The following is a 25,957-nucleotide window of genomic DNA, read 5'->3' on the forward strand; positions in this document are numbered from 1 at the left end:
ATGACTACTTTAGAAGCACTTCTGTGATTGACACTTTTGGGTCTATTAATCATAAAGAATGTAAAAAAAAACTAAAATAATTGTAAGCAGGCATCACATACTTACTAGCCTACATACCTGTATACAGTATTTTTAAAAGTTAAGTTTTTATATGGTAGGTTTGTAATACATTTGGCCTACACCTTGCACTTTCTTATTGTGTCAGTGACTACAACATTCTTGGGAATTTTCTGCCCACGGTTTCTGGAAAACGAACACATTTGTAACACATCAGATATGGAACGGGAAGTCCCTCTCCTACAGACAGACTGGACCATCTTAACAGACCTGGCTCTCTATTTCCTCCCACCTCACTACGAGGATGTCAGTTTCCATTTGACAGTTGGCCTCCTTTTTGGACTACGTGACAATACTGTAAATAAGAAATGTTGATGATAATATTTTGAAATATGATCAGATGGGAAAGAAATGGAGGAGCATAATTCCCTATTACATCTCAATTGCAACAGAAAAAGCCCATTCCCATCTTTTGAACAGAGAAAGGGTTATTAATGAAAGATGTAAATCATTTATGAAGATGGTCAGAAACAAACACAATTGTGACTGGGGTTTTCCTCACCAAGGACAATCAATGTTTCCTGTAACCCACAACTGATGGATTTTTGACATACAAATCTAAGTGATATTACTGTAACAGTTAGAAGGAATTGATTTTGTTAACCATTCCATATGTTGCAAATTATATAATGAAATGCTTTTAGAGTCTCGGTGCATTTGTATTGAGCTATACCAGACACTGAGTGCCTGTTAAAGAGGCAAGATATATCTACTGTATATATATTTTTGGGGTATTGAATACACATTAGACTAATGTATGCATCAAATCAAATCAAAGTTTATTGGTCACGTACACAGTTTTGCAGGTCCAACAATGCAGCATTAGCTAGGAATACAAAAACAATACACACATAATCCAACGGTTAAATTAAGACACATTAGAAGGAGCAATGTCAGAGTCCGGAATATAAATACATTTATAAACTGGATGGTTCGAGCCCTGAATGCTGATTGGCTGACAACCGTGGTATATCAGGGTGGCAGGTAGCCTAGTGGTTAGAGCGTTGGGCCAGTAACCAAAAGGTTGCTAGCTCGAATCCCCAAGCTGACAAAGGTAAAAATCGGTCTTTCTGCCCCTGAACCCACTGTTCCTAGGCTGTCATTGTAAATAAGAATTTGTTCTTAACTGACTTGCCTAGTTAAATAAATATCAGACTTTATACCACGGGTATGACAAAACATGTATTTTTACTGCTCTAATTACGTTGGTAACCAGTTTATAATAGCAGCAAGGCACCTCAGGGATTGTTGTATATGGCCAATATACCACGGCTAAGGGATGTATCAATGAACTCTGCATTGCGTAGTGCCAAAAAACAGCCCTTAGCCATGGTATATTGGCCCTATACCACAGCCTTATTGCTTAAATGTATGTATGTAAATGGTGTGTATAGACAGTATGGACAGTATATGAATAGAAAAGTTATGTACAGCAGTAGCTATATAAGATGAGCCATGACTAGAATATAGTATATCAATTTCAAGTGGATAAAACAGTAAACATTATTAAAGTGACCAGTGTTCAATGACTATGTACATAGGACAGCAGTCTCTGAGGTGCAGGGCAGAGTACCGGGTGGTAGCCGGCTAGTGACAGTGTCTAAGGTTCAGGGCAGGGTACTGTGCATGGTGTATTACATGAGTAATATACATAGAACATTACTATGCAAAGAACTCCCAAAAGCCTACATGGCAACAGAATTTGTGACATTTATAATAACCTCACACCCTTTTGTGTGGATTTTAAGACCCATGAAAGATTAGGAATGGTTTTATTATCTCTACACACACACACACACACACACACACACACACACACACACACACACACACACACACACACACACACACACACACACACACACACACACACACACACACACACACACACAACAATGGATGTGATTTCCTTCAGTTTACTGCTCCCTCCAATCTAGGGTTAACAACATATATGACAGTTTCTGTGGGCTAAATGATCACTTGACTGAAGGAGCAATGCACCAATCAGAATGTGTGAAGCTGAGCTTGACGCACTATTTTCGGGAATAGGGACGTTACTTGACAGGAAGGGTTAGCTAGAAAGATTATGTATGTACTTTCGACCAGAAGGGAAAGAAACTCGTCGGGCAAAAACAAATTCGTTTGGAATATTGACATGACTAAGGATATTTTCCTGTCAAGATCAACTCAGTCTTTATAGTTTCACAACGGATAATTATATTCTGGATCTACGAACAGAACGATACGGAAGTAAACTTGCCATCTGGCTAGCTTGCTAACGGCTAGGTGAGTAAAAACTACATACAATCTGTTTTAAATTGATATTGAGTAAAATACCAGCCATCAAGCCGCTGATATTCTTTTAACTAGAATCGTTATTAGATTCACACCTGCTTATTGCGGGCTGTTACAAATGCACGGGATCTCGGAACCCTCAACTCCGTTCTCTTGAATCGAGGCGGAGTTGAGTTTTGATGACTGGTCGCGGGATTTACAAGCAACAATATTGAGTCACCATCAGTCGATTCTTGTAAAAATGTCAATTCTGAAAACGCTTAACTGTACCTATGTTTGTCCTGTACAACTGCGGTCCTTCCGCGGGGTACTGAAATATATACTTCCAATAAAAACTTTTTGCGAATACAACCACGGACTTTTATCTCGTTCCTCGTACAACGTAAACTGAGATTCAATTGAGTCTGTGCTATCCGGCATCCTTGGGAGGTCCCTATCCTAAACCCGTACCTAACCCTAATATTAAATGTGCAGTATGCAGACATTGCTCCACCATTTCCACCAATTTTAATAGCTCGCCTAATTAAAGTTTGTGACAAAACATACAGTGTAGAGAATAGAACCATCTAAGCCGCTGTAAAATAAATATTTTTCATAACCCAAAATAATATATTTTCAGCTGTTTGAAGCTGGTGTACAAACCCGAAAGTAAAAGACGCAAAAACTGATGAACGGTAAGCATAGAAATGGCGCACATAGAACAGATCTACCGCTTTTTGGACTTGCTTAAAATGAGAATGACAGATCTATAACGGTTCGCTCAAAAGTGACAGGTTGCAGCATTAATCTCTCCCATAACCATTTAAAATGTCAACTTCAATGTATAACTGCACGTGTATAACTACAACCAGTTAGAAAGTCGGACTTTTCTGAGTTTCCTTGTTCTGACTAACGCTTGAACACAGCAAGGGACATCCCAAGGAACCCGAATAGCACGGACCCTATTGGAGCTCAGTTTACCTAGTATGAGCAGCGAGGAAACAGTTGGTGATTGTGTTCACTAAAAGTTTTTATTAAAATGATGAATTAACACCCCGCGGAAGGACCGTATTTGTACAGTACAAACATAGGAACATGTAGCAAAGAGTTTTCAGAAATAGCATTTTTACAAGAATCAACTCATTTTGACTCAATGTTGTTGCCGCGACTAGTCATTAAAACCCAACTCCGCCTCAATATAAGAGAACGGGGGCGAAGGTTTATGGAGCCAGATAGCTGCCAAAACATGTAACTTGCACATCGTTAGGCGCTTAAGAAAATCCATGCATAATTTGATAGGATCATAAGAAAAGCCATGCGTGAAACATGAAATTACATCTGTGAACATACAAATCTCATTGTAGGTAATGTTTTATGAGCTAAACTATGTAGAATACTTGGAAACGACAACTCCCTATTACATCAGACATTTCACGTGGTATTTGATTTATCCATAGAGAACTGTGCAATGTGTGCATTGAGCTCACAGAAAAAACCTGAACAAAATGGAATTCAAATAATTCAACCGATGTCGGTCAACTGACATTTCGGTTAGTCGCCCAGCACTATAAATTGGTTGTTGATCATTGTTAGACAGTCATTTTCAAGTCTTGCCATAGATTTTCAAGCAGATTTAAGTCAAAACTGTAACTCGGCCACTCAGGACCATTCACTGTATTCTTGGGAAGCAAATACAGTGTAGATTTGGCCTTATGTTTTAGGCTATTGTCCTGCTGAAAGGTGAATTCATCTCCCAGTGTCTGGTGGAAAGCAGACTGAACCAGGTTTTCCTCTAGGATTTTGCCTGTGCTTAACTCCAATCTGTTTACATTTTTATCCTGAAAAACTCACCAGTCCTTAACGATTACAAGCATACCCATAACATGATGCAGCCACCACTATGCTTGAAAAATGGAGAGTGGTACTCCGTGTTGGATTTGACCCAAGCATAACTCTTTGTATTCACAACAAAAAGTTAATTGCTTTGCCACATTTCTTTTGGGCTGCATGTTTTTGAGTAATTTTATTCTATAGAGACATCCTTCTTTTCACTCACACTGTCGATTAGGCCAGTATTGTGGAGTAATTCATCCTCAGTTTTCTCCTATCACAGCCATTAAACTAGAGGTCGGCCGATTATGATTTTTCAATGCCGATACCGATTATTGGAGGACCAAAAAAAGCCGCTACCGATTAATCGGCCAATTTTTTTTTTTTGTTCAATTGATTTTTTTTTTTCTTTAAATGTATTTATTTGTAATAATGACAATTACAACAATACTGAATGAACACTTATTTTAACTTAATATAATACATCAATAAAATCAATTTAGCCTCAAATAAATAATGAAACATGTTCAATTTGGTTTAAATAATGCAAAAACAAAGTGTTGGAGAAGTAAAAGTGCAATATAACGTTTAAGTTCCTTGCTCAGAACATGAGAACATATGAAAGCTGGTGGTTCCTTTTAACATGAGTCTTCAATATTCCCAGGTAAGAAGTTTAAGGTTGTAGTTATTATAGGAATTCTAGGACTATTTCTCTCTATACGATTTGTATTTCATATACCTTTGACTATTGGATGTTCTTATAGGCACTTTAGTATTGCCAGTGTAACAGTATAGCTTCCGTCCCTCTCCTCGCTCCTACCTGGGCTGGAACCAGGAACACATCGACAACAGCCACCCTCGAAGCAGCGTTACCCATGCAGAGCAATGGGAAAAACTACTCCAAGTCTCAGAGCGAGTGACGTTTGAAACGCTATTAGCGCGCACCTGGCTAACTAGCAAGCCATTTCACATCGGTTACACCAGCCTAATCTTGGGAGTTGACAGGCTTGAAGTCATAAACAGCGCAATGCATTGCGAAGGGCTGCTGGCAAACGCACGAAAGTGCTGTTTGAATGAACGCTTACGAGCCTGTTGCTGCCTACCATCGCTCAGTCAGACTGCTCTATCAAATCATAGACTTAATTATAATATGATAAACACACAGAAATACGAGCCTTAGATCATTAATATGGTCGAATCCGGAAACTATCATCTCAAAAACAAAAAGTTTTTCCTGTCAGTGAAATAAGGAACCGTTCTGTGTTTTATCTAACGGGTGGCATCCATAAGTCTAAATATTGTTGTTACATTGCACAACCTTCAATGTTATGTCAGAATTGCGTAAAAGTCTGGCAAATTAGTTCGCAACGAGCCAGGCGGCCCAAACTGTTGCATATGAACGTGCGTGCAATGAACGCAAAATGACACAATTTCACCTGGTTAATATTGCCTGCTAACCTGGATTTCTTTTAGCTAAATATGCAGGTTTAAAAATATATACTTCTGTGTATTGATTTTAAGAAAGGCATTGATGTTTATGTTTAGGTACAGTCGTGCAACGATTGTGCTTTTTTCGCAAATGCGCTTTTGTTAAATCATCCCCCGTTTGGCGAAGTTGGCTGTCTTTGTTAGGAAGAAATAGTCTTCACAGTTCGCAACAAGCCAGGCGCCCCAAACTGCTGCATATACCCTGACACTGTTTGCAAGAGAAGTGACACATTTTCCCTAGTTAAAAGAAATTCATGTTAGCAGGCAATATTAACTAAATATGCAGGTTTAAAAATATATACTTGTGTATTGATTTTAAGAAAGGCATTGATGTTTATGGTTGGAGCAACGTGTACCTAAGCGATTATATGCAACGCAGGACAGGCTAGATAAACTAGTAATATCATCAACCATGTGTAGTTAACTAGTGATTATGATTGATTGTTTTTTATAAGATAAGTTTAATGCTAGCTAGCAACTTACCTTGGCTTCTTACTGCATTCGCGTAACAGGCAGGCTCCTCGTGGAGTGCAATGTAAAGCAGGTGGTTAGAGCGTTGGACTAGTTAACCGTAAGGTTGCAAGATTGACTCCCCGAGCAGACAAGGTAAAAATCTGTCGTTCTGCCCCTGAACAAGGCAGTTAAACCCAGTTCCTAGGTCGTCATTGTAAATAAGAATGTGTTTTTAGTCTGACTTGCCTAGTTAACCTGTCTGGGCTAGGGGGCAGTATTTTCACGGCCGGATGAAAAACGTACCCAATTTAAACAGGTTACTACTCTGGCCCAGAAACTAGGATATGCATATTATTAGTAGATTTGGATAGAAAACACTCTGAAGTTTCTAAAACTGTTTGAATGGTGTCTGTGAGTATAACAGAACTCATATGGCAGGAAAAAACCTGAGAAAAATCCAAGCAGGAAGTGGAAAGTCTGAGAATTGTAGTTCTTCTTTAGATTCTCTATCGAAGCTCCAATGTCTGTGGGGTGACGTTGCACTTCCTAAGGCTTCCATTGGCTGTCTAAAGCTTTCAGAAAGTGGTTTGAGCATTTTCCTGTCACTGGGTAGATAATAGGAGCTCAGTTACTGAGTGGTCTGCCTGGCAACAAAGGGATTGGATATTCTCGGTCCCGCGAGCGCGCCCCTCCTTCTTTTTCTTCTTGAATGAATATGCTATTATCCGGTTAGCATATTATCGCAATTTTACGTAAAAAATACCATAAAGATTGATTTTAAACAGCGTTTGACCTGCTTCTAAGTACGGTAATGGAACATTTTGACTTTTCGTCTCTCGTTCCGCACTCGCGCGCTATGCCTTTGCATAAGTGATCTGAACGCACGAACAAAACGGAGGTATTTGGACATAAATATCGATTATTTGGAACAAAAACAACATTTCTTGTGGAAGTAGCAGTCCTGGGAGTGCATTCTGACGAAGATCAGCAAAGGTAATACAATATTTCTAATACTAATTCTGAGTTTAGGTTGCCCCGAATTTCGCGGGTGTCTGAATAGCTCGCCGTGATTGCTGAGTTATGAACTCAGAATATAGAAAACTGTGCTTTCTCCGTAAAGCTATTTTAAAATATGACACAGCGGTTGCATAAAGGAGTAGTCTATCTATAATTATTAAAATAATTGTTATGTATTTTGTCAACGTTTATGATGAGTATTTTTGGAAATTGATGTGCACATTCACCGGACGTTTTGGTGGGAATACATTTTCTGAATATCACGCGCCAATGTAAAATGCTGTTTTTGAATATAAATATTAACTTTATCGAACAAAACATACATGTATTGTGTAACATAATGTCCTAGGAGTGTCATCTGATGAAGATCGTGAAGGTTAGTGCTTCATTTAGCTGTGTTTTGGGTTTTATTGACATGTCCTTGCTTGGAAAATGGCTGTGTGATTATTTTTGTCTATGTACTCTCCTAGCATAATCTAATGTTTTGCTTTCGCTGTAAAGCCTTTTTGAAATCGGACAATGTGGTTAGATTAACGAGAAGTTTATCTTTAAAATGGTGTAAAATAGTCGTATGTTTGAGAAAGTTGAATTATGACATTTTGTTGTTTTTGAATTTTCCGCCCTGATATTTCACTGGCTGTGTCCCGCAGGTGGGACGCTGGCATCCCACCTAGCCCATAGAAGATAAAGGTAAAAAAAAGAAAGAAGATTGGCAAAAAAAAGCCGTCCAAAAATACCGATTTACGATTGTTATGAAAACTTGAAATCGGCCCTAATTAATCGGCCATTCCGATTAATCGGTCGACCTCTACATTAAACTCTGCAACTGTTTTAAAGTCACCATTGGCTTCATGTTAAACTCCCTGAGCGGTGTCCTTCCTTTCTGGCAACTGAGTTAGGATGGACGCCTGTATCTTTGTAGTAGCTGGGTGTATTGATACACCATCCAAAGTGTAATTAATAATTTCTCCATGCTCAAACGGATATTCAATGTCTGTTTGTTTTATCCATCTACTAATAGGTGCACGTCTTTGCGAGGCATTGGAAAACCTCCCTGGTCTTTGTGGTTGAACCTGGGTTTGAAATTCACTGCTCGACTGAGGGACCTAACAGATACTTTTCTGTGTGGGGTACAGTGATGAGGTAGTCATTATAAAATCATGTTGAATGCTATAATCACACACAGAGTAAGTCCATGCAACTTATGTGACTTGTTAAGCACAGTTTTAGTCCTGAACTTATTTAGGCTTGCCATAACAAAGGGGTTGAATAGTTATTGACTCAAGACATTTCAGCTTTTACATTTTTTATACATTTGTAAAGAAGTTCAAAAAAGATAATTCCACTTTGACATTAGGGGGTATTTTGTGTGTGTGTAGGCCAGTGACAATCTTCATTTAATCAATTTTAAATTCAGGCTGTAACACAATAAAATGTGGAAAATGTCAAGGGGTCTGAATAATTTCCGAAGGCACTGTATGTATTTTTTCATGCATATACAAACACCCCATTCTAAATGTTACCTTAAATCACACTCTATACACACATCAATGATTAGTCTACATCTCTCACCTTGGTTGAGTGCCAACGGATGAGGAGCAGCCTAGGCAAATTATTAGGGAAAAACCTTTCCGTGTGCAAATCCCTACTGTAGCCTACTGATCTCCTACGTCATGCCAAAAGTTGTGCGTGTGGTGCTTGCATGTGCCTTTTCCCAGTTTAGGCTAACTGTACCATGATTCCAGACATAAATAATAAATTACAGAGACTACATTATTACTCTGTTAGCTATGTATATTCAAATCAAATGTATTTATGTAGCCCTTCTTACATCAGCTGATATCTCAGTGCTGTACAGAAACCCAGCCTAAAACCCCAAACAGCAAGCAATGCAGGTGTAGAAGCACGGTGGCTAGGAAAAACTCCCTAGAAAGGCCAAAACCTAGGAAGAAACCTTGAGAGGAACCAGGCTATGAGGGGTGGCCAGTCCTCTTCTGGCTGTGCCGGGTGGAGATTATAACAGAACATGGCCAAGATGTTCAAATGTTCATAAATGACCAGCATGGGCAAATAATAATAATCACAGTAGTTGTCGAGGGTGCAACAAGTGAGCACCTCAAGAGTAAATGTCAGTTGGCTTTTCATAGCCGATCATTGAGAGTATCTCTACCACTCCTGCTGTCTCTAGAGAGTTGAAAACAGCAGGTCTGGGACAGGTAGCATGTCCGGTGAACAGGTCAGGGTTTTATAGCTGCAGGCAGAACAGTTGAAACTGGAGCAGCAGCACGGCCAGGTGGACTGGGGACAGCAAGGAGTCATCATGCCAGGTAGTCCTGAGGCATGGTCCTAGGGCTCAGGTCCTCCGAGAGAGAAAGAGTGAATTAGAGAGAGCATACTTAAATTGACACAGGACACCGGATAGGACAGGAGAAATACTCCAGATATAACAGACTGACCCTAGCCCCCCGACACATAAACTACTGCAGCATAAATACTGGAGGCTGAGACAGGAGGGGTCAGGAGACACTGTGGCCCCATCCGATGATACCCCCGGACAGGGCCAAACAGGCAGGATATAACCCCACCCACTTTTCCAAAGCACAGCCCCCACACCACTAGAGGGATATCTCAACCACCAACTTACCATCCTGAGACAAGGCCGAGTATAGCCCACAAAGATCTCCGCCACGGCACAACCCAAGGGGGGCCCAACCCAGACAGGAAGACCACGTCAGTGACTCAACCCACTCAAGTGACGCACCCCTCCTAGGGACGGCATGGGAGAACACTAGTAAGCCAGTGACTCAGCCCCTGTAATAGGGTTAGAGGCAGAGAATCCCAGTGGAGAGAGGGGAACCGGCCAGGCAGAGACAGCAAGGGCGGTTCGTTGCTCCAGAGCCTTTCCGTTCACATTCACACTTCTGGGCCAGACTACACTCAATCATAGGACCTACTGAAGAGATGAGTGTTCAATAAAGACTTAAAGGTTGAGACCGAGTCTGCATCTCTCACATGGGTAGGCAGACCATTCCATAAAAATTGAGCTCTATAGGAGAAAGCCCTGCCTCCAGCTGTTTGCTTAGAAATTCCAGGGACAATTAAGAGGCCTGCATCTTGTGACCGTAGTGTACGTGTAGGTATGTACGGCAGGACCAAATGGGAAAGATAGGTAGGAGCAAGCCCATGTAATGCTTTGTAGGTTAGCAGTAAAACCTTGAAATCAGCCCTTGCCTTATTAACAGGAAGCCAGTGTAGGGAGGCTAACACTGGAGTAATATGATCATTTTTTTTGGTTCTAGTCAGGATTCTAGCAGCCGTATTTAGCACTAACTGAAGTTTATTTAGTGCTTTATCCGGGTAGCTGGAAAGTAGAGCATTGCAGTAGTCCAACCTTGAAGTAACAAAAGAAGCATGGATTAATGTTTCTGCATCATTTTTGGACAGCAAGTTTCTGATTTTTGCAATGTTACGTAGATGGAAAAAAAGCTGCCCTTGAAACAGTCTTGATATGTTCTTCAAAAGAGAGATCAGGGTCCAGAGTAACACCGAGGTCCTTCACAGTTTTATTTGAGTATAACCATCAAGATTAATTGTCAGATTCAACGGAAGATCTCTTTGTTTCTTGGGACCCTGAACAATCATCTCTGTTTTGTCCGAGTTTAAAAGTAGAACGTTTGCAGCCATCTACTTCCTTATGTCTGAAACACAGGCTTCTAGCGAGGGCAATTTTGGAGCATCACCATGTTTCATTGAAATGTACAGCTGTGTGTCATCCGCATAGCAGTGAAATTTAACATTATGTTTTCGAATGACATCCCCAAGAGGTAAAATATATTGTGAAAACAATAGTGGTCCTAAAACGAAACCTTGAGGAACACCGACATTTACAGTTGATTTGTCAGAGGACAAACCATTCACAGAGACAAACTGATATCTTTCCGACAGATAAGATCTAAACGAGGCCAGATCTTGTCCGTGTAGACCAATTTGGGTTTCCAATCTCTCCAAAAGAATGTGGTGATCGATGGTATCAAAAGCAGCCCTAAGATCTAGGAGCACGAGGACCGATGCAGAGCCTCGGTCTGATGCCATTAAAAGGTTATTTACCACCTTCACAGGTGCAGTCTCAGTGCTATGATGGGGTCTAAAACCAGACTGAAGCGTGAGTTGCTGCGCAACAGCTTTTTCTAAAATTTCTGAGAGGAATGGAAGATTCGATATAGGCCGTTTTTAAATTTTTTAAATTTTTAATTAAAAAAAATATATATTTTCTGGGTCAAGATTGGGCTTTTTCAAGAGAGTCTTTATTACTGCCACTTTTAGTGAGTTTGGTACACATCCGGTGGATAGAGAGCCGTTTATTATGTTCAACATAGGAGGGCCAAGCACAGGAAGCAGCTCTTTCAGTAGTTTAGTTGGAATAGGGTCCAGTATGCAGCTTGAAGGTTTAGAGGCCATGATTATTTTCATCATTGTGTCAAGAGATATAGTACTAAAACACTTTAGTGTCTCCCTTGATCCTAGGTCCTGGCGGAGTTGTGCAGACTCAGGACAACGGAGCTTTGGAGGAATACACAGATTTAAAGAGGAGCCTGTAATTTGCTTTCTAATGATCATGATCTTTTCCCCAAAGAAGTTCATGAATTTATTACTGCTGAAGTGAAAGCCATCCTCTTTTGGGGAATGCTGCTTTTTAGTTAGCTTTGCGACAGTATCAAAAATAAATTTTGGATTGTGCTTATTTTCCTCAATTAAGTTGAAAAATAGGATGATCGAGCAGCGGTGAGGTTTCTTCTTTCCAAGCTAGTCGGAAGACTTCCAGTTTGGTGTGGCGCCATTTCCGTTCCAATTTTCTGGAAGCTTGCTTCAGAGCTCGTGTATTTTCTGTATACCAGGGAGCTAGTTTCTTATGACAAATGTTTTTAGGGGTGCAACAGCATCTAGGGTATTGCGCAAGGTTAAATTGAGTTCCTCAGTTAGGTGGTTAACTGATTTTTGTCCTTTGACATCCTTGGGTAGGCAGAGGGAGTCTTGAAGGGCATCAAGGAATCTTTGGGTTGTCTGAGAATTTATAGCACGACTTTTGATGCTCCTTGGTTGTGGTCTGAGCAGATTATTTGTTGCGATTAAAATTCAACAAATTGTTGCATGCTGCCTGGTCACTTTTTATGTTATTTTATAGTTTCTACAAACTATATATAAAAAAATATATATATAAATAAATAAAAAAAAGGTTTATTAACCCCTCTTCGCCGCACACAAATGTTTGTTTTTACAGCTTTGTTGCTATGTATACATATACTTGACATATAACACTTTACATATTTTATTTATACATTTTATTTATACATTTTGCATACATGGTACTTTTATATACAGTACCAGTCAATCGTTGACACACCTACTCATTCAAGCGTTTTTCTTAATTTTTTTTACCATTTTCTACATTGTAGAATAATAGTGAAGACATCAAAACTATGCAATAACACATATGGAATCATGTAGTAACCAAAAAAGTGTTAAAGAAATTAAAATATATTTTAGATTTGAGATTCTTCAAAGTAGCCACCCTTTGCCTTGATGACAGCTCTGCACACTCTTGGCATTCTCTCAACCAGCTTCGCCTGGAATTCTTTTCCAACAGTCTTGAAGAAGTTACCACATATGCTGAGCACCTGTTGGCTGCTTTTCCTTCACTCTGCGGTCCAACTCATCCCAAACCATCTCAATTGGGTTGAGGTCGGGTGATTGTGGAGGCCAGGTCATCTGATGCAGCACTCCATCACTCTCCTTCTTGGTCAAATAGCCCTTACACAGCCTGGCGGTGTGTTGGGTCATTGTCCTGTTGAAAAACAAACAATAGTCCCACTATGCGCAAACCAGATGGGATGGCGTATCGCTGCAGAATGCTGTGGTAGCCATGCTGGTTAACTTCTTGTGGATCATTGGGACGCTAGTGTCCCATCTGGCCAACATCCGGTTAAATTGCAGAACGCAAAATTCAAATTAAATTACTATAAATATTTAACTTTCATGAAATCACAAGTATAATACATCAAAATAAAGCTAAACTTAATCCAGCCGCCGTGTCAGATTTGAAAGAGGCTTTACGGCGAAAGCAAACCAATGCGATTAGGACAGCGCCCAGCACACAAATGCATAACTCATTTTCAAGAAGGGAGTTGCGACACGAAAGTCAGAAATAGCGATATAATATATGCCTTACTTTTGAAGATCTTCTTCTGTTGGCACTCCAAAAGGTCCCAGTTACATTACAAATGGTCCTTTTGTTCGATAAAGTCCTTCTTTATATCCATAAAAACTCAGTTTAGCTGGCGCGCTTCAGTCAATAATCCACTCGGTTTCCCTCCTTAAAAATGCATACAAAATGAATCCCAAACGTTACCAATAAACTTATCTAAACAAGTCAATCAACGTTTATAATCAAACAATAGGTACCCTAATACGCAAATAAATGATCAAATTTAAGACGGAGAATCGTTATTGTCTTTACCGGAGAAAAATACCAAAGAACGCGCTCTGTCACGCGCTTGGAAACACTACAGCCAAGATTGGAGCCACCTAGAAAAACTATAATTTCTGTCTCATTCTTCCAAAAACCAGCCTGAAACTCTTTCTAAAGACTGACATCTAGTGGAAGCCCTAGGAATTGCAATCAGGCATGATTTCGCCCTATTATAAAAGTGCCAGCCATTGAAATCAGTGGTAGGATGATTTTCTTTTTTTTGGGATGGTTTGTCCTCGGGGTTCCGCCTGCCATTTCAGTTCTTTTATACTCAGACATTATTTTAACAGTTTTAGAAACTTTTTAGAGTGTTTTCTATCCAAATCTACCAATTATATGCATATCCTAGCTTCTGGGCCTAAGTAGCAGGCAGTTTACTTTGGGCACGCTTTTCATCCGGATGTCAAAATACTGCCCCCATCCCAAAGAAGTTAAGTATGCCTTGAATTCTAAATAAATCACAGACAGTGTCACCAGCAATGCACCATTACACCTCCTCCTCCATGCTTCACGGTGGGAACCACACATGCAGAGATCATCCGTTCACCTACTCTGCGTCTCACAAAGACACGGCGGCTGGAAGCAAAAATGTCAAATTTGGACTCATCAGACCAAAGGACAGATTTCCACCGGTCTAATGTCCATTGCTGGTGTTTCTTGGCCCAAGCAAGTTTCTTTTTCTTATTGGTGTCCTTTAGTAGTGGTTTCTTTGCAGCAATTCGACCATGAAGGCCTGATTCACACAGTCTCCTCTGAAAAGTTGATGTTGAGATGCGTTATATTCTGCATTGACATATTTAATGTAGTCCTTATTATGTCCTGTTATATTCCTATCAGTGGAGAGATGTATGATTTAATGTAGGCCTATTTTGTGTGTGTGGCAGCCCAATTTTGATATTTTTTTCCAATAATTGGTATTTTGATCATGATCAATCAGATCTTTTCACATCAGATCTTTTTCAGAGCTGATCTGATTGGTCAAAAGACCAATTAGTGAAAAAAAGTTCCAAGTTGGGCCACCTGTGTAAACGCTATGTGTGTGTGTGTGTACTGTGACCCTGCTGATCCCGTCATCAGTCAGTAGATCAGAGCTCCGCCGCCACGGGCGATAGGCTGATAAGGGCTGTTATGAAACAAGCTGTGTCCTAGCCACTGGGGGTGCTGCCCGCTCTAGAGGAAGGGGAAACGCTGCTGGGAGAACTAATGGGATGATCTGCATGCAGAGGAGAACTATCTCTCCTCCATCTCTTCCTCATCCCCTCCTCCTCTCTTCCCTTCATCTTCTCTTCCTCTAGTAGGAGAGTTGGGTAAAGGGGACAGTGTATCCTCGGTCAACTCTCTTGTCCTTGGATTGCCACGTCACGGGACCACAGAGTGTGTTGTGCTCTTAGAAATAACATGGCTAGAGTAATTATAATTCTGTGGTTGTTCTTGATGACATCAATTCAGTGGGCGTGTGTGTTATTAATAGGGTTACCTTGGTAGAGGAGTGTGTGTGTGTGTGTGTTTTTGATTTAATCTATGAAGGTATGTGAATGACATTTCAAGAGGTGTGTGTTTGCTTTGGTGAGATCATCTAATCAGTTGTGTGTGTTGTGAATGACGTCGCCTCAGTAGGTGTGTGTGTGTGTTGGGGGCAGCCCATGTTGGAACATGAGTCATCAGGCTATGCAGGACTCTGCATCGCTGCTACAGTGAGCTCACCTCTGGATCAATACATTACCCACTCCTGACACACTTACCCACACCAACTCACCATCCCTCTCCCTCTCCTTCCAGAGTCTGGATGCCAAGTCTGGGGGTGATGGAGCTGGGCAGGCAACTGTGTGGGAAGATGAGGAGGCCGAGGAGGGCCGAGGGCCCCGTCACTGTGCCCATGAGAGGTCTGGAGATTCATTTCTACCTACCAGATATTCACCCGCTGCTGTTCCTCAAAGACAGCTTCACCGCTGAGGAGCTGTGTGTGGAGGCCGCCAAAAGATGCTGTAAGTACTGTTTCAACTCCTGCTGTGTGTGTCCGTGCCTAACTGCGATCATCCGTATATATGTGTGTGTGTGTGTGTGCCTGCCTGCCTGCGGGAATCCGAGTGTGTGTGCATGCCTGTATGCCAGAGCATTAAATAGCCTAGTCTGTGTTTTTACGATTTGATTGGGGGAAGTTTTCAGGAACATTCTGAAGTTATATACTCCCATCTTAAAGGTCCTGAAAATTCATTCTGAAAAGTAATTTTTCTCTCATGGCTAACTACCAGGAAGTTTGAAACAACAGGCTGAGTGGGCGGGGAGCTTGTGTTCATGAGCTCACCTTGACTGACAGCTCTTTGAAACACCTATGTCAAGCAACTTGGATGCAGTGAGCAATGTTGCAGTAAAATCCTCTAAAGCTAATTTGGTGATACTAAAAGCAACTCAAACAACATTGAAATTGCACCAACAGTGCCCTCCGTAATTAATTATTGGGACAGTGAAGCATTTTTTTTTTTTTGGGCTCTATATACCAAAAGTTTGGATTTGAAAAAAAGGCTATGACCATGAAGTTAAAGTGAAGACGGTCAGCTTTAATTTGAGGGTATTGTCATCCATATCAGGTGAACTGTTTAGAAATTACAGCAGTTTTTGTACATAGTCCCCCCATTTTAGGGGACCGAAAGTATTGGGACAAATTCACTTGTATGTGTATTAAAGTAGTCAAAAGTGAAGTTTTTGGTCCCATATTCATAGCAGACAATGACTACATCAAGCTTGTGACTCAAAACATTTGTTGAATGCATTTTCTGTTTGTTTTTGGTTGTGTTTCAGATCATTTAGTGCTCAATGGAAATGAATGGTAAAATCATGTATTGTGTCATTTTTATTGTAGGTAAGAATAGAATGTTTGTAAACACTTGTACATTAATGTGGATGCTACTTTGATTACGGATAATCCTGAATGAATCGTGAATAATGATGAGTGAGAAAGTTAGACACAGAAATATCATACCCCCCCAAAAATGCTTCACTGTCCCCCCCCCCCCACTGTTATTGTAATGGTGAGAGGTTTGCGTGTCTTAGGGGTATGATATTTGTGTGTATGTAACTTTCTCACTCATCATTATTCACGATTCATTCAGAATTATCCGGAATCATGGTAGAATCCACATTACTGTAGAAGTTTTGAATGGCCCGTCCCACCCCCCCATTTTGTTCCATGCTGGCTGAAGACCTAGAGTTGAAGTTGGAAGTTTACATAGACTTAGGTTGGAGTCATTAATCTCGTTTTTCAACCACTCCACAAATTTCTTGTTGACGAACTATAGTTTGTCAGTTAGGACATATACTTTGTGCATGACGCAAGTAATTTTTCCAACAATTGTTTACAGACAGATTATTTCACTTATAATTCACTGTATCACAATTCCAGTGTGTCAGAAGTTTATATACACTAAGTTTACTGTACCTTTAAACAGTTTGGAAAATTCCAGAAAATGATGTCATGGCTTTAGAAGCTTCTGATGCTAATTGACACCATTTGAGTCAATTGGAGGTGTACCTGTGGATGTATTTCAAGGCCTACCTTCAAACTCAGTGCCTCTTTGCTTGACATCATGGGAAAATCAAAAAAATTGTAGACCTCCACAAGTCTGGTTCATCCTTGGGAGCAGTTTCCAAATGCCTGAAGGAACTACATTCATCTGTACAAACAATAGTACGCAAGTATAAACACCATGGGACCACGCAGCCGTTATACCGTTCAGGAAGGAGACGTGTTCTGTCTCCTAGAGATGAACGTACTTCGGTGTGAAAAGTGCAAATCAATCCCAGAACAACAGCAACAGACCTTGTGAAGATGCTGGAGGAAACAGGTGCAAAAATATCTATATCCACAGTAAAATGAGTCCTATATCGACATAACCTGAAAGGCCGCTCGGCAAAGAAGAAGCCACTGCTCCAAAACAGCCATAAAAAAGCCAGACTACGGTTTGCAACTGTACATGGTGTCGTGTCTTTGGCTATGCCGGATTAAGTGATATGACATGCTAACTTATAAAATGATTTCTCTGTAATTAATATTACCTGATTAAGCTAATCATGTAAATGTAATTAACTACAAAGTCGGGGCACCACGGAAGAACGTTTATAGAGCCGTTATCTTCCGAATAAACTCTTAAAATACTTTGTAATATTTTACATCGATAGCAGTCAATATTAACCCTTGTTTTATTTTCAGTCTCATAATGAAAGTTGTAAATTCTTGGTTATCTTCACGAACCCTGGCTAACAAGTTGAATCAGCAATACAAAATTGGGTTTAATTATTTATTTACTAAATACCTAACTAATCACACAGAATTACAAATACACAGAATACAATGTTGTCATACAGAAAACGTCCGGGTGGACGGAACCTGTATGAAAGCTGGTTACACAAAGGAAAGGGGGTTGGGCTTGAATGAAAGAGCGGGAAGATTTAGGAACAGAGAAACAGCAGCTATGCTATCGTAAATACATTATCTTATGCATTCTAAATTACCGCCCATTTGGAAAAGGAAAATGCAATAAATATTTACTCTGAGCTGCGCTTCGGTAGATTGGTCGTAGATGCTGGCCGGGTTGGCCAACAGATCTTCCTGTTACTCGGAAGAATGTCTCTGGTGGTCAATTGGATACGTGGTGGTATCTTCGTCCATCTGTTAGACTGGATCCGTCGTCCGTCCTTTCCTAGCCCACGTTACAGCGGCCGCTGCTAACTCAACGGCTAGGAAGTAGCACTTCTGTAGTGAATAAGCTCAAAGTTCATACCATTCGCCACCAAAGCTCACGCCGAGGTTGGCTTAGTTCTGTCCTTGACATGTGTGTCCTTCTAACGTAGAGGCTGCAGAACTCCCGTACTGGAACCACATGGTTATCTTTTCGTCAAAGGATTATATAGTGGAGAGGGGGAGGGAGGTGTTTCATCGTTTATAACCCCTGTCTCTTCACAGGGTTGGGCCACTGATCGAGCAGGGCACTTTCCTTATGAAAACCCAAATCTCTCATTCGGAAGCTAAAATTAAATTTCATCTCCTAACAAACATTTTCAATATCAAACATTTCAATTGCATAACAATTCCATGTGACTCTGATAACTAGAGGGCGTATACTTTCTCAGATACAGTTTATGTCGTCCTGTCATCAGTCATAATGTCTCAGATGACAACCGAACTGACATACATACTCATTACGTTCCCAAGCATATTTCCAACTGGTTTTATTAACAAAATATGTGGTACCTTTCCCCATTTGTTTGATGTTCCCAGACTCTCTATATTTAACACAGGCTATTCAAGTCCTTCAGTAGATTCAGAGAGGGGAAGGGAGTAAGGTATTTATGGGGGGGGGGGTCATAAACCTTACCCACAGGCCAACGTCATGACAATGGGGACAAAGATTGTACTTTTTGGAGAAATGTCCTCTGGTCTGATGAAACAAAAATAGAACTGTTGGGCCATAATGACCATCGTTTTGTTTGGAGGAAAAAGGGGGAGGCTTGCAAGCCGAGGAGCACCATCCCAACCGTGAAGCACGGGGGTGGCAGCGTCATGTTGTGGGGGTGCTTTTCTGCAGGAGGGACTGGTGCACTTCACAAAATAGATGGCCTCATGAGGAGGGAAATTATGTGGATATATTGAAGCAACATCTCAAGACATCAGTCAAGAAGTTAAAGCTTGGTCCCAAATGGGTCTTCCAAATGGACAATGACCCCAAGAAAACTCCCAAAGTTGTGGCAAAATGGTTTAAGGACAACAAAGTAAAGGTATTGGAGTGACCATCACAAGCCCTGACCTCAATCCTATAGAAAAGTTGTGGGCAGAACTGAAAAAGTATGTGCGAGCAAGGAGGCCTACAAACCTGACTCAGTTACACCAGCTCTGTCAGGAGGAATGGGCCAAAATTCACCCAATGTATTGTGGGAAGCTTGTGAAAGGCTACCCGAAACGTTTTACTCAAGTTAAATAATTTAAAGGCAATGCTACCAAATAGTAATTGAGTGTATGTAAACTTCTGACCCACTGGGAATGTGATGAAAGAAATAAAAGCTGAAATAAATAATTCTCTCTACTATTATTCTGACAAATCGCATTCTTAAAATAAAGTGATGATCCTAACTGACCTAAGACAGGGTATTTTTACTAGGATTAAATGTCAGAAATAGTGAAAAACGGTGTTTAAATGTATTTGGCTAAGGTGTATGCAAACTTCCGACTTCAACTGTAGCTTGACAGTAACTTGTTAAAACCAGACACAGAAGAAAGGGGAAACGAGTATCTTTGCCATATATGAATAGGGGAAACGTAATTATATTTGCTGACACCATACAGTGATTTTTTTTTGCACCAGTAGATGAGCTATCTAGCTACTGTATACCACGCCCCTCTGCAAACAGGCCTTCTCCGGTGTTGGTTATGAGGTGGTACTTATTTAAATTAGGTAAGAGAATATCATGTTACCATTAGTGTATTAAAATGAACGTTCAGGTGATGTCATCTTGTTCCCTTTAATAATGAATCCAAGTGTTTGAGGGGAACAGTAACTTTATGATCAAACTATATCAATGTACAATCAAGTAATTTTTCATACTGTGATCTGGTTTCCTTAGAATATCATACAATTTCATGAAAAACATGATTTTGACTGTTCATGACCTTTTAAATTTGTTCATTTTGAACTAATTGGGGATAAATTAGACTTATCCTGATAGAGCCTGTCTGCCAACAGAAGTCCACTGTAAATAGGCCCTGTCACATGAGAACTGTTACGTAGCAGACAAGAAGGAGTAATACAACTAAGAAATGGCTTCATAGGAGATGTTTTGTCTCTTTTTGTGTGCTGCTCATTTGTGTCATACAGTAGATTCTAGCCTATATGACATGGGACCTGAAAATGTTCCAAAGATGTAGGCCTATCTGTGTTATTTGTGGATCTTTGTTTTATTGCCAACAATCTAATGTTGTCAGTGGATGCTCTTTATTACAGCTGAATCTCGATGTTTAAGATAAGAAACGCTGAATCCTAATATAAGAAATGCTTCTGATGCTAGTAGTAACCATATTAACAGGCTATTACAGTAACTGCCAGATATAAGGCACACAATACGGACTGATTGATAAAGCCCAGCTACTAAGCCTCATGAGAAAGGCCACTAACATCCAGCATCTGTTTTCTTACCGTTCTAAAAATGCTTGTTTGGTAGCCTTTTTCTTTGACAGACACATTTTGGACGATATTTAAAACGTTGTTCTGATACTTGCTCTAAAAGTCCAGAACATCTGCCAGTGTGACCAGGGATGGATACAAAGGGAGAGAGAAAGAGAGGGGAAGAGAAAGGATTGGGTCTGTCCGTCCAGCTCTTGCTTTCAGCCAGACACTCCAAGACAAGATGGCGGCTGGTTGGGGTCGGGCCAGAATGTGACTGGTTCTGGAATTTCCTCTTTGCGTGAAGCCAAAACATATATTCCCAGTACTGCAGAGCGAGAGGGGAGACCAAGGAGGAGTTCAGACCAAGGAGGAGTTCAGACCAAGGAGGAGTTCAGACCAAGGAGGAGTTCAGACGCAAACATTCACTAGTTAACCTTAGAGGCTTAACAAGCAAAGCAGCTGCCAACATAAATGCATGATCTGTTTATAGCAAGTGTGTCTGTGAAGGGCCTTTCTGTCTGTGTGGTCAGTGGTAGGTAGTTCGATACACACACTCAGTCACAACAAAACAGGAGAGCTCAGATAAGAGGAAGTATACTGGCCCCGGCATGTTCCTGTCTCTCACTATGTTCCCTTTATTATTTGCAACAATTAGAAAGGCTCATCTGTAAAGGCTAAAGTGTTAGCCTATAGGTTTTGTAGTAACGGCAGCAGTAGTAGTCCTATAACATACAGTAGGAACTATCACTTGCCATTTCATGACAGTCTGGAGACTCTACAGTAGACTCATGACAGTCATTTTTAGTGCAATACTTAAGATGGAGTAACATCCAGATATTTTGATCTGAGTTATTGAGGCTTGATTTACAGTACCTTCGGAAAGTATTCAGACCCCTTGACATTTTCCACATTTTGTTACGTTATAGCCTTATTCTAAAATGGATTAAATATGAATTGTTTTCAGCAATCTACACACAATACCCTATAATGCCAAAGTGAAAACAGGTTTTTAGACATTTTTGCAAATTTATTACAAATAAAAAACTAAAATACATTATTTACATACAGTGGGGGGAAAAAAGTATTTGATCTCCTGCTGATTTTGTATGTTTGCCCACTGATAAAGAAAAGATCAGTCTATAATTTTAATGGTAGGTTTATTTGAACAGTGAGAGACAGAATAACAACAAAAATATTGAGAAAAACACATGTCAAAAATGTTATAAATTGATTAGCATTTTAATGAGGGAAATAAGTATTTGACCCCCTCTCAATCAGAAAGATTTCTGGCTCCCAGGTGTCTTTTATACAGGTTAGGAGCTGAGATTAGGAGCACACTCTTAAAGGGAGTGCTCCTAACCGCAGCTTGTTACCTGTAAAAAAGACACATGTCCACAGAAGCAATCAATCAATCAGATTCCAAACTCTCCACCATGGCCAAGACCAAAGAGCTCTCCAAGGATGTCAGGGACAAGATTGTAGACCTACACAAGGCTAGAATAGGCTACAAGACCATCGCCAAGCAGCTTGGTGAGAAGGTGACAACAGTTGGTGCGATTATTCGCAAATGGAACAAACACAAAAGAACTGTCAATATCCCTTGGCCTGGGGCTCCATGCAAGATCTCACCTCGTGGGGTTGCAATGATCATGAGAACGGTGAGGAATCAGCCCAGAACTACACGGGAGGATCTTGTCAATGATCTCAAGGCAGCTGGGACCATAGTCACCAAGAAAACAATTGGTAACACACTACGCCGTGAAGGACTGAAATCCTGCAGCGCCCGCAAGGTCCCCCTGCTCAAGAATACATATACATGCCCGTCTGAAGTTTGCCAATGAACATCTGAATGATTCAGAGGACAACTGGTAAAAGTGTTGTGGTCAGATGAGACCAAAATGGAGCTCTTTGGCATCAACTCAACTCGCCGTGTTTGGAGGAGGAGGAATGCTGCCTATGACCCCAAGAACACCATCTCCACCGTCAAACACGGAGGTGGAAACATTATGCTTTGGGGGTGTTTTTCTGCTAAGGGGACAGGACAACTTCACCGCATCATTTGACGGGGCCATGTACTGTCAAATCTTGGGTGAGAACCTCCTTCCCTCAGCCAGGGCATTGAAAATGGGTCGTGGATGGGTATTCCAGCATGACAATGACCCAAAACACACGGCCAAGGCAACAAAGGAGTAGCTCAAGAATAAGCACATTAAGGTCCTGGAGTGGCCTAGCCAGTCTCCAGACCTTAATCCCATAGAAAATCTGTGGAGGGAGCTGAAGGTTCGAGTTGCCAAACGTCAGCCTCGAAACCTTAATGACTTGGAGAAGATCTGCAAAGAGGAGTGGGACAAAATCCCTCCTGAGATGTGTGCAAATCTGGTGGCCAAATACAAGAAACGTCTGACCTCTGTGATTGCCAACAAGGGTTTTGCCACCAAGTACTATGTCATGTTTTGCAGAGGGGTCAAATACTTATTTCCCTCATTAAAATGCAAATAATTTTATTACATTTTTGACGTGTTTTTCTGGATTTTTTTGTTGTTATTCTGTCTCTCACTGTTCATATAAACCTACCATTAAAATTATAGACTGATGATTTCTTTGTAAGTGGGCAAACGTACAAAATCAGCAGGGGATCAAATACTTTTTTCACCCACTGTAAGTATTCAGCGCCTTTGCTATGAGACTCAAAATTGAGCTCAGGTGCATCCTGTTTCTTTTGATCATCCTTGAGATGTTTCTACAACTTGATTGGAGTCCACCTGTTGTAAATTCAATTGATTGGACATGATTTGGAAAGGCACACACCTGTCTATATAAGGTCCCCCAAAAACCAAGCCATGAGTTCGAAGGACTTGTCTGTAGAGCGCTGAGATAGGATTGTGTCGAGACACAGATCTGGGGAAGGGTACCAAAACATTTCTGCAGCATTGAAGGTCCCCAAGAACACAGTGGCCTCCATTTGTTAAATGGAAAATGTTTGGAAACTGGGAATTGACCAAGAACCTGATGGTCACTCTGACAGAGCTCTAGAATTCCTCTGGAGATGGGAGAACCTTCCTGAAGGACAGCCATCTCTGCAGAACTCCACCAATCAGACCTTTTATGGTAGAGTGGCCAGTTGGAAGCCACTCCTCAGTAAAAGGTAGCCTGCTTGGAGTTTGTCAAAAGGCACCTAAAGGACTCTCAGACCATGAGAAACAAGATTCTTTGGTCTGATGAAACCAAGATTGAACTCTTTGCCCTGAATGCCAAGTGTCATGTCTGGAGGAAACCTGGCACCATCCCTACGGTGAAGCACTGGGGTGGCAGCATCATGCTGTGGGGATGTTCTTCAGTGGCAGGGAGTTCGAAACTAGTCAGGATTGAGGGAAAGATGAATGAAGCAAAGTACAGAGACATCCTTGATGAAAATCTGCTCCAGAGCGCTCAGGACCTCAGACTCGGGCGAAGGTTCACCTTCCAAGACGGACTTGAACCTGATCAAACATCGCTGGAGAGACCTGAAAATAGCTGTGCAGCAACGCTCCCCATCCAACCTGACAGAGCTTGAGAGGATCTGCAGATAAGAATGGGAGACACTCCCCAAATACAGGTGTGCCAAGCTTGTAGCGTCATACCCAAGAAAACTTGATGTTTTAATCGCTGCCAAAGGTGCTTCAACAAAGTACCGAGTAAAGGGTCTGAATACTTATGTAAATGTGATATCAGTTTTTTATTAGTAATACATTTGCAAAAAATTCTAAAAACCTGTTTTTGCTTTGTCATTTTAAGGTATTGTGTGTAGATTGATGAGGGGAAAAAACTATTTAATACATTTTGGAATAAAGCTGTAATGTAACAAAATGTGGAAAAAGTCAAGGGGTCTGAATACTTTCCGAAGGCACTGTATGTTGGGGGATTCCCTCTCTCTGTCCAACACGGTGTGTTTTGCGGAACTCATTACACACAGTTCAGTTCAGTGCACCACTCCCTTCCTTCCTGTCTCCTTGGCTGCCCAGTGAATTTCTGACCAAATGGAACCTGCCCTCTAACCACACAAAGACCCACTGTGACTGTGAAGATCTACGCCTATTGGAGACTTGAACATCCAGTAGCTAGTATCCATAGCCAAGTCACACAATCGTCCAATACGTTGTTATTCCTAATGGGACTTTACCTCTGTTTTGTTTTTCACACACAAACTGTAGGCATACATGCGTGTGCTGATATCTGCTCTGCAGGGGTACTCAAACTATTTGACAAGGTCCAGTCGTACAAATTTCCTAGGTGGCAAAGGTCCGGATGGATATTATAATTTATCGGCGTAGTAACAAACCTGCACCTCGCCACCTATGCGACCCGAAACTGTTCACACCCCTATTGTTGGCATAGAGAGAAAATGTTGCAGTTTTACAGCAAATTGTCTGCCATTCTACACATTTTGCAATGTCTTGTGTGTTCATATGATACCAGAGTGACTCAACAAAATCAATGGGGGCTCCCTGGGTGTCGAGTCCCCTGGGCACATAATCTGACCATGATAACTACTATTCTACAAGTCTTAGATTAGACTAGCATTGCTACCTACAGCTAGTTGATCAACTGGACATTTCTGGCACTTTATAAATAACTCTCTGAGGTCTGTCAGTGATTGAAATATTCTAACGAGGAAAACTGCCCACGTACTATCAAACGTTGCACCTTGTGCATTCTACTATTACAACTCTCAACACAAGTAAATTGAAAGCCCAGTTTTTAGTTCCTTGCACTGTATTGACTCTGTTCTGGGTCGGGATCCAGACTGCGGTCCACCTATTGAGTAGGCCTGCTGTACTGTATGTTATAGGGATGGGCGATTATGGCCTAAATCATAGGCTAAATATAAGCCTTCCACAACCATAAGACCTACTAATAATGTAATTATTTTATAAAAATAGTTTAATGTGCTTTTTTTTGGCAATAATCACTGATCTAGTTTTCAAGTCTGTTTATGAAAATGCCATTTTTGTTACAAGTTTAACTAGAACTATAGAAACTATAGAAAATGAACACCGGTCTCATAAACAATCAAGCACAAGCCCACATGCTAGTGAGTAGCCAGCTAATCTTTATTTAG

General features: G+C 40.9%; 1 protein-coding gene across 2 annotated transcripts in view; it reads left to right on the forward strand.

The window, feature by feature from the left end:
- Positions 1-2,113: 2,113 nt before the first annotated feature.
- jak1 (Janus kinase 1) overlaps positions 2,114-25,957 on the forward strand; it is a 71,771-nt gene continuing 47,927 nt past the window's right edge. For both annotated transcript variants that reach the window (XR_014379037.1, XM_014123419.2), the window contains exons 1-2: positions 2,114-2,403; positions 15,485-15,690. Coding sequence is in view for 1 of the 2 variants with exons in the window: in XM_014123419.2 (XP_013978894.1) it covers positions 15,492-15,690 (199 nt within the window). In the remaining variant the exon portion in view is untranslated. The remainder of the gene's footprint in view (positions 2,404-15,484; positions 15,691-25,957) is intronic.

This window comes from Salmo salar, chromosome 10, assembly GCF_965601325.2.
Source record: "Salmo salar chromosome 10, fSalSal1, whole genome shotgun sequence".
Lineage (NCBI taxonomy): Eukaryota > Metazoa > Chordata > Actinopteri > Salmoniformes > Salmonidae > Salmo > Salmo salar.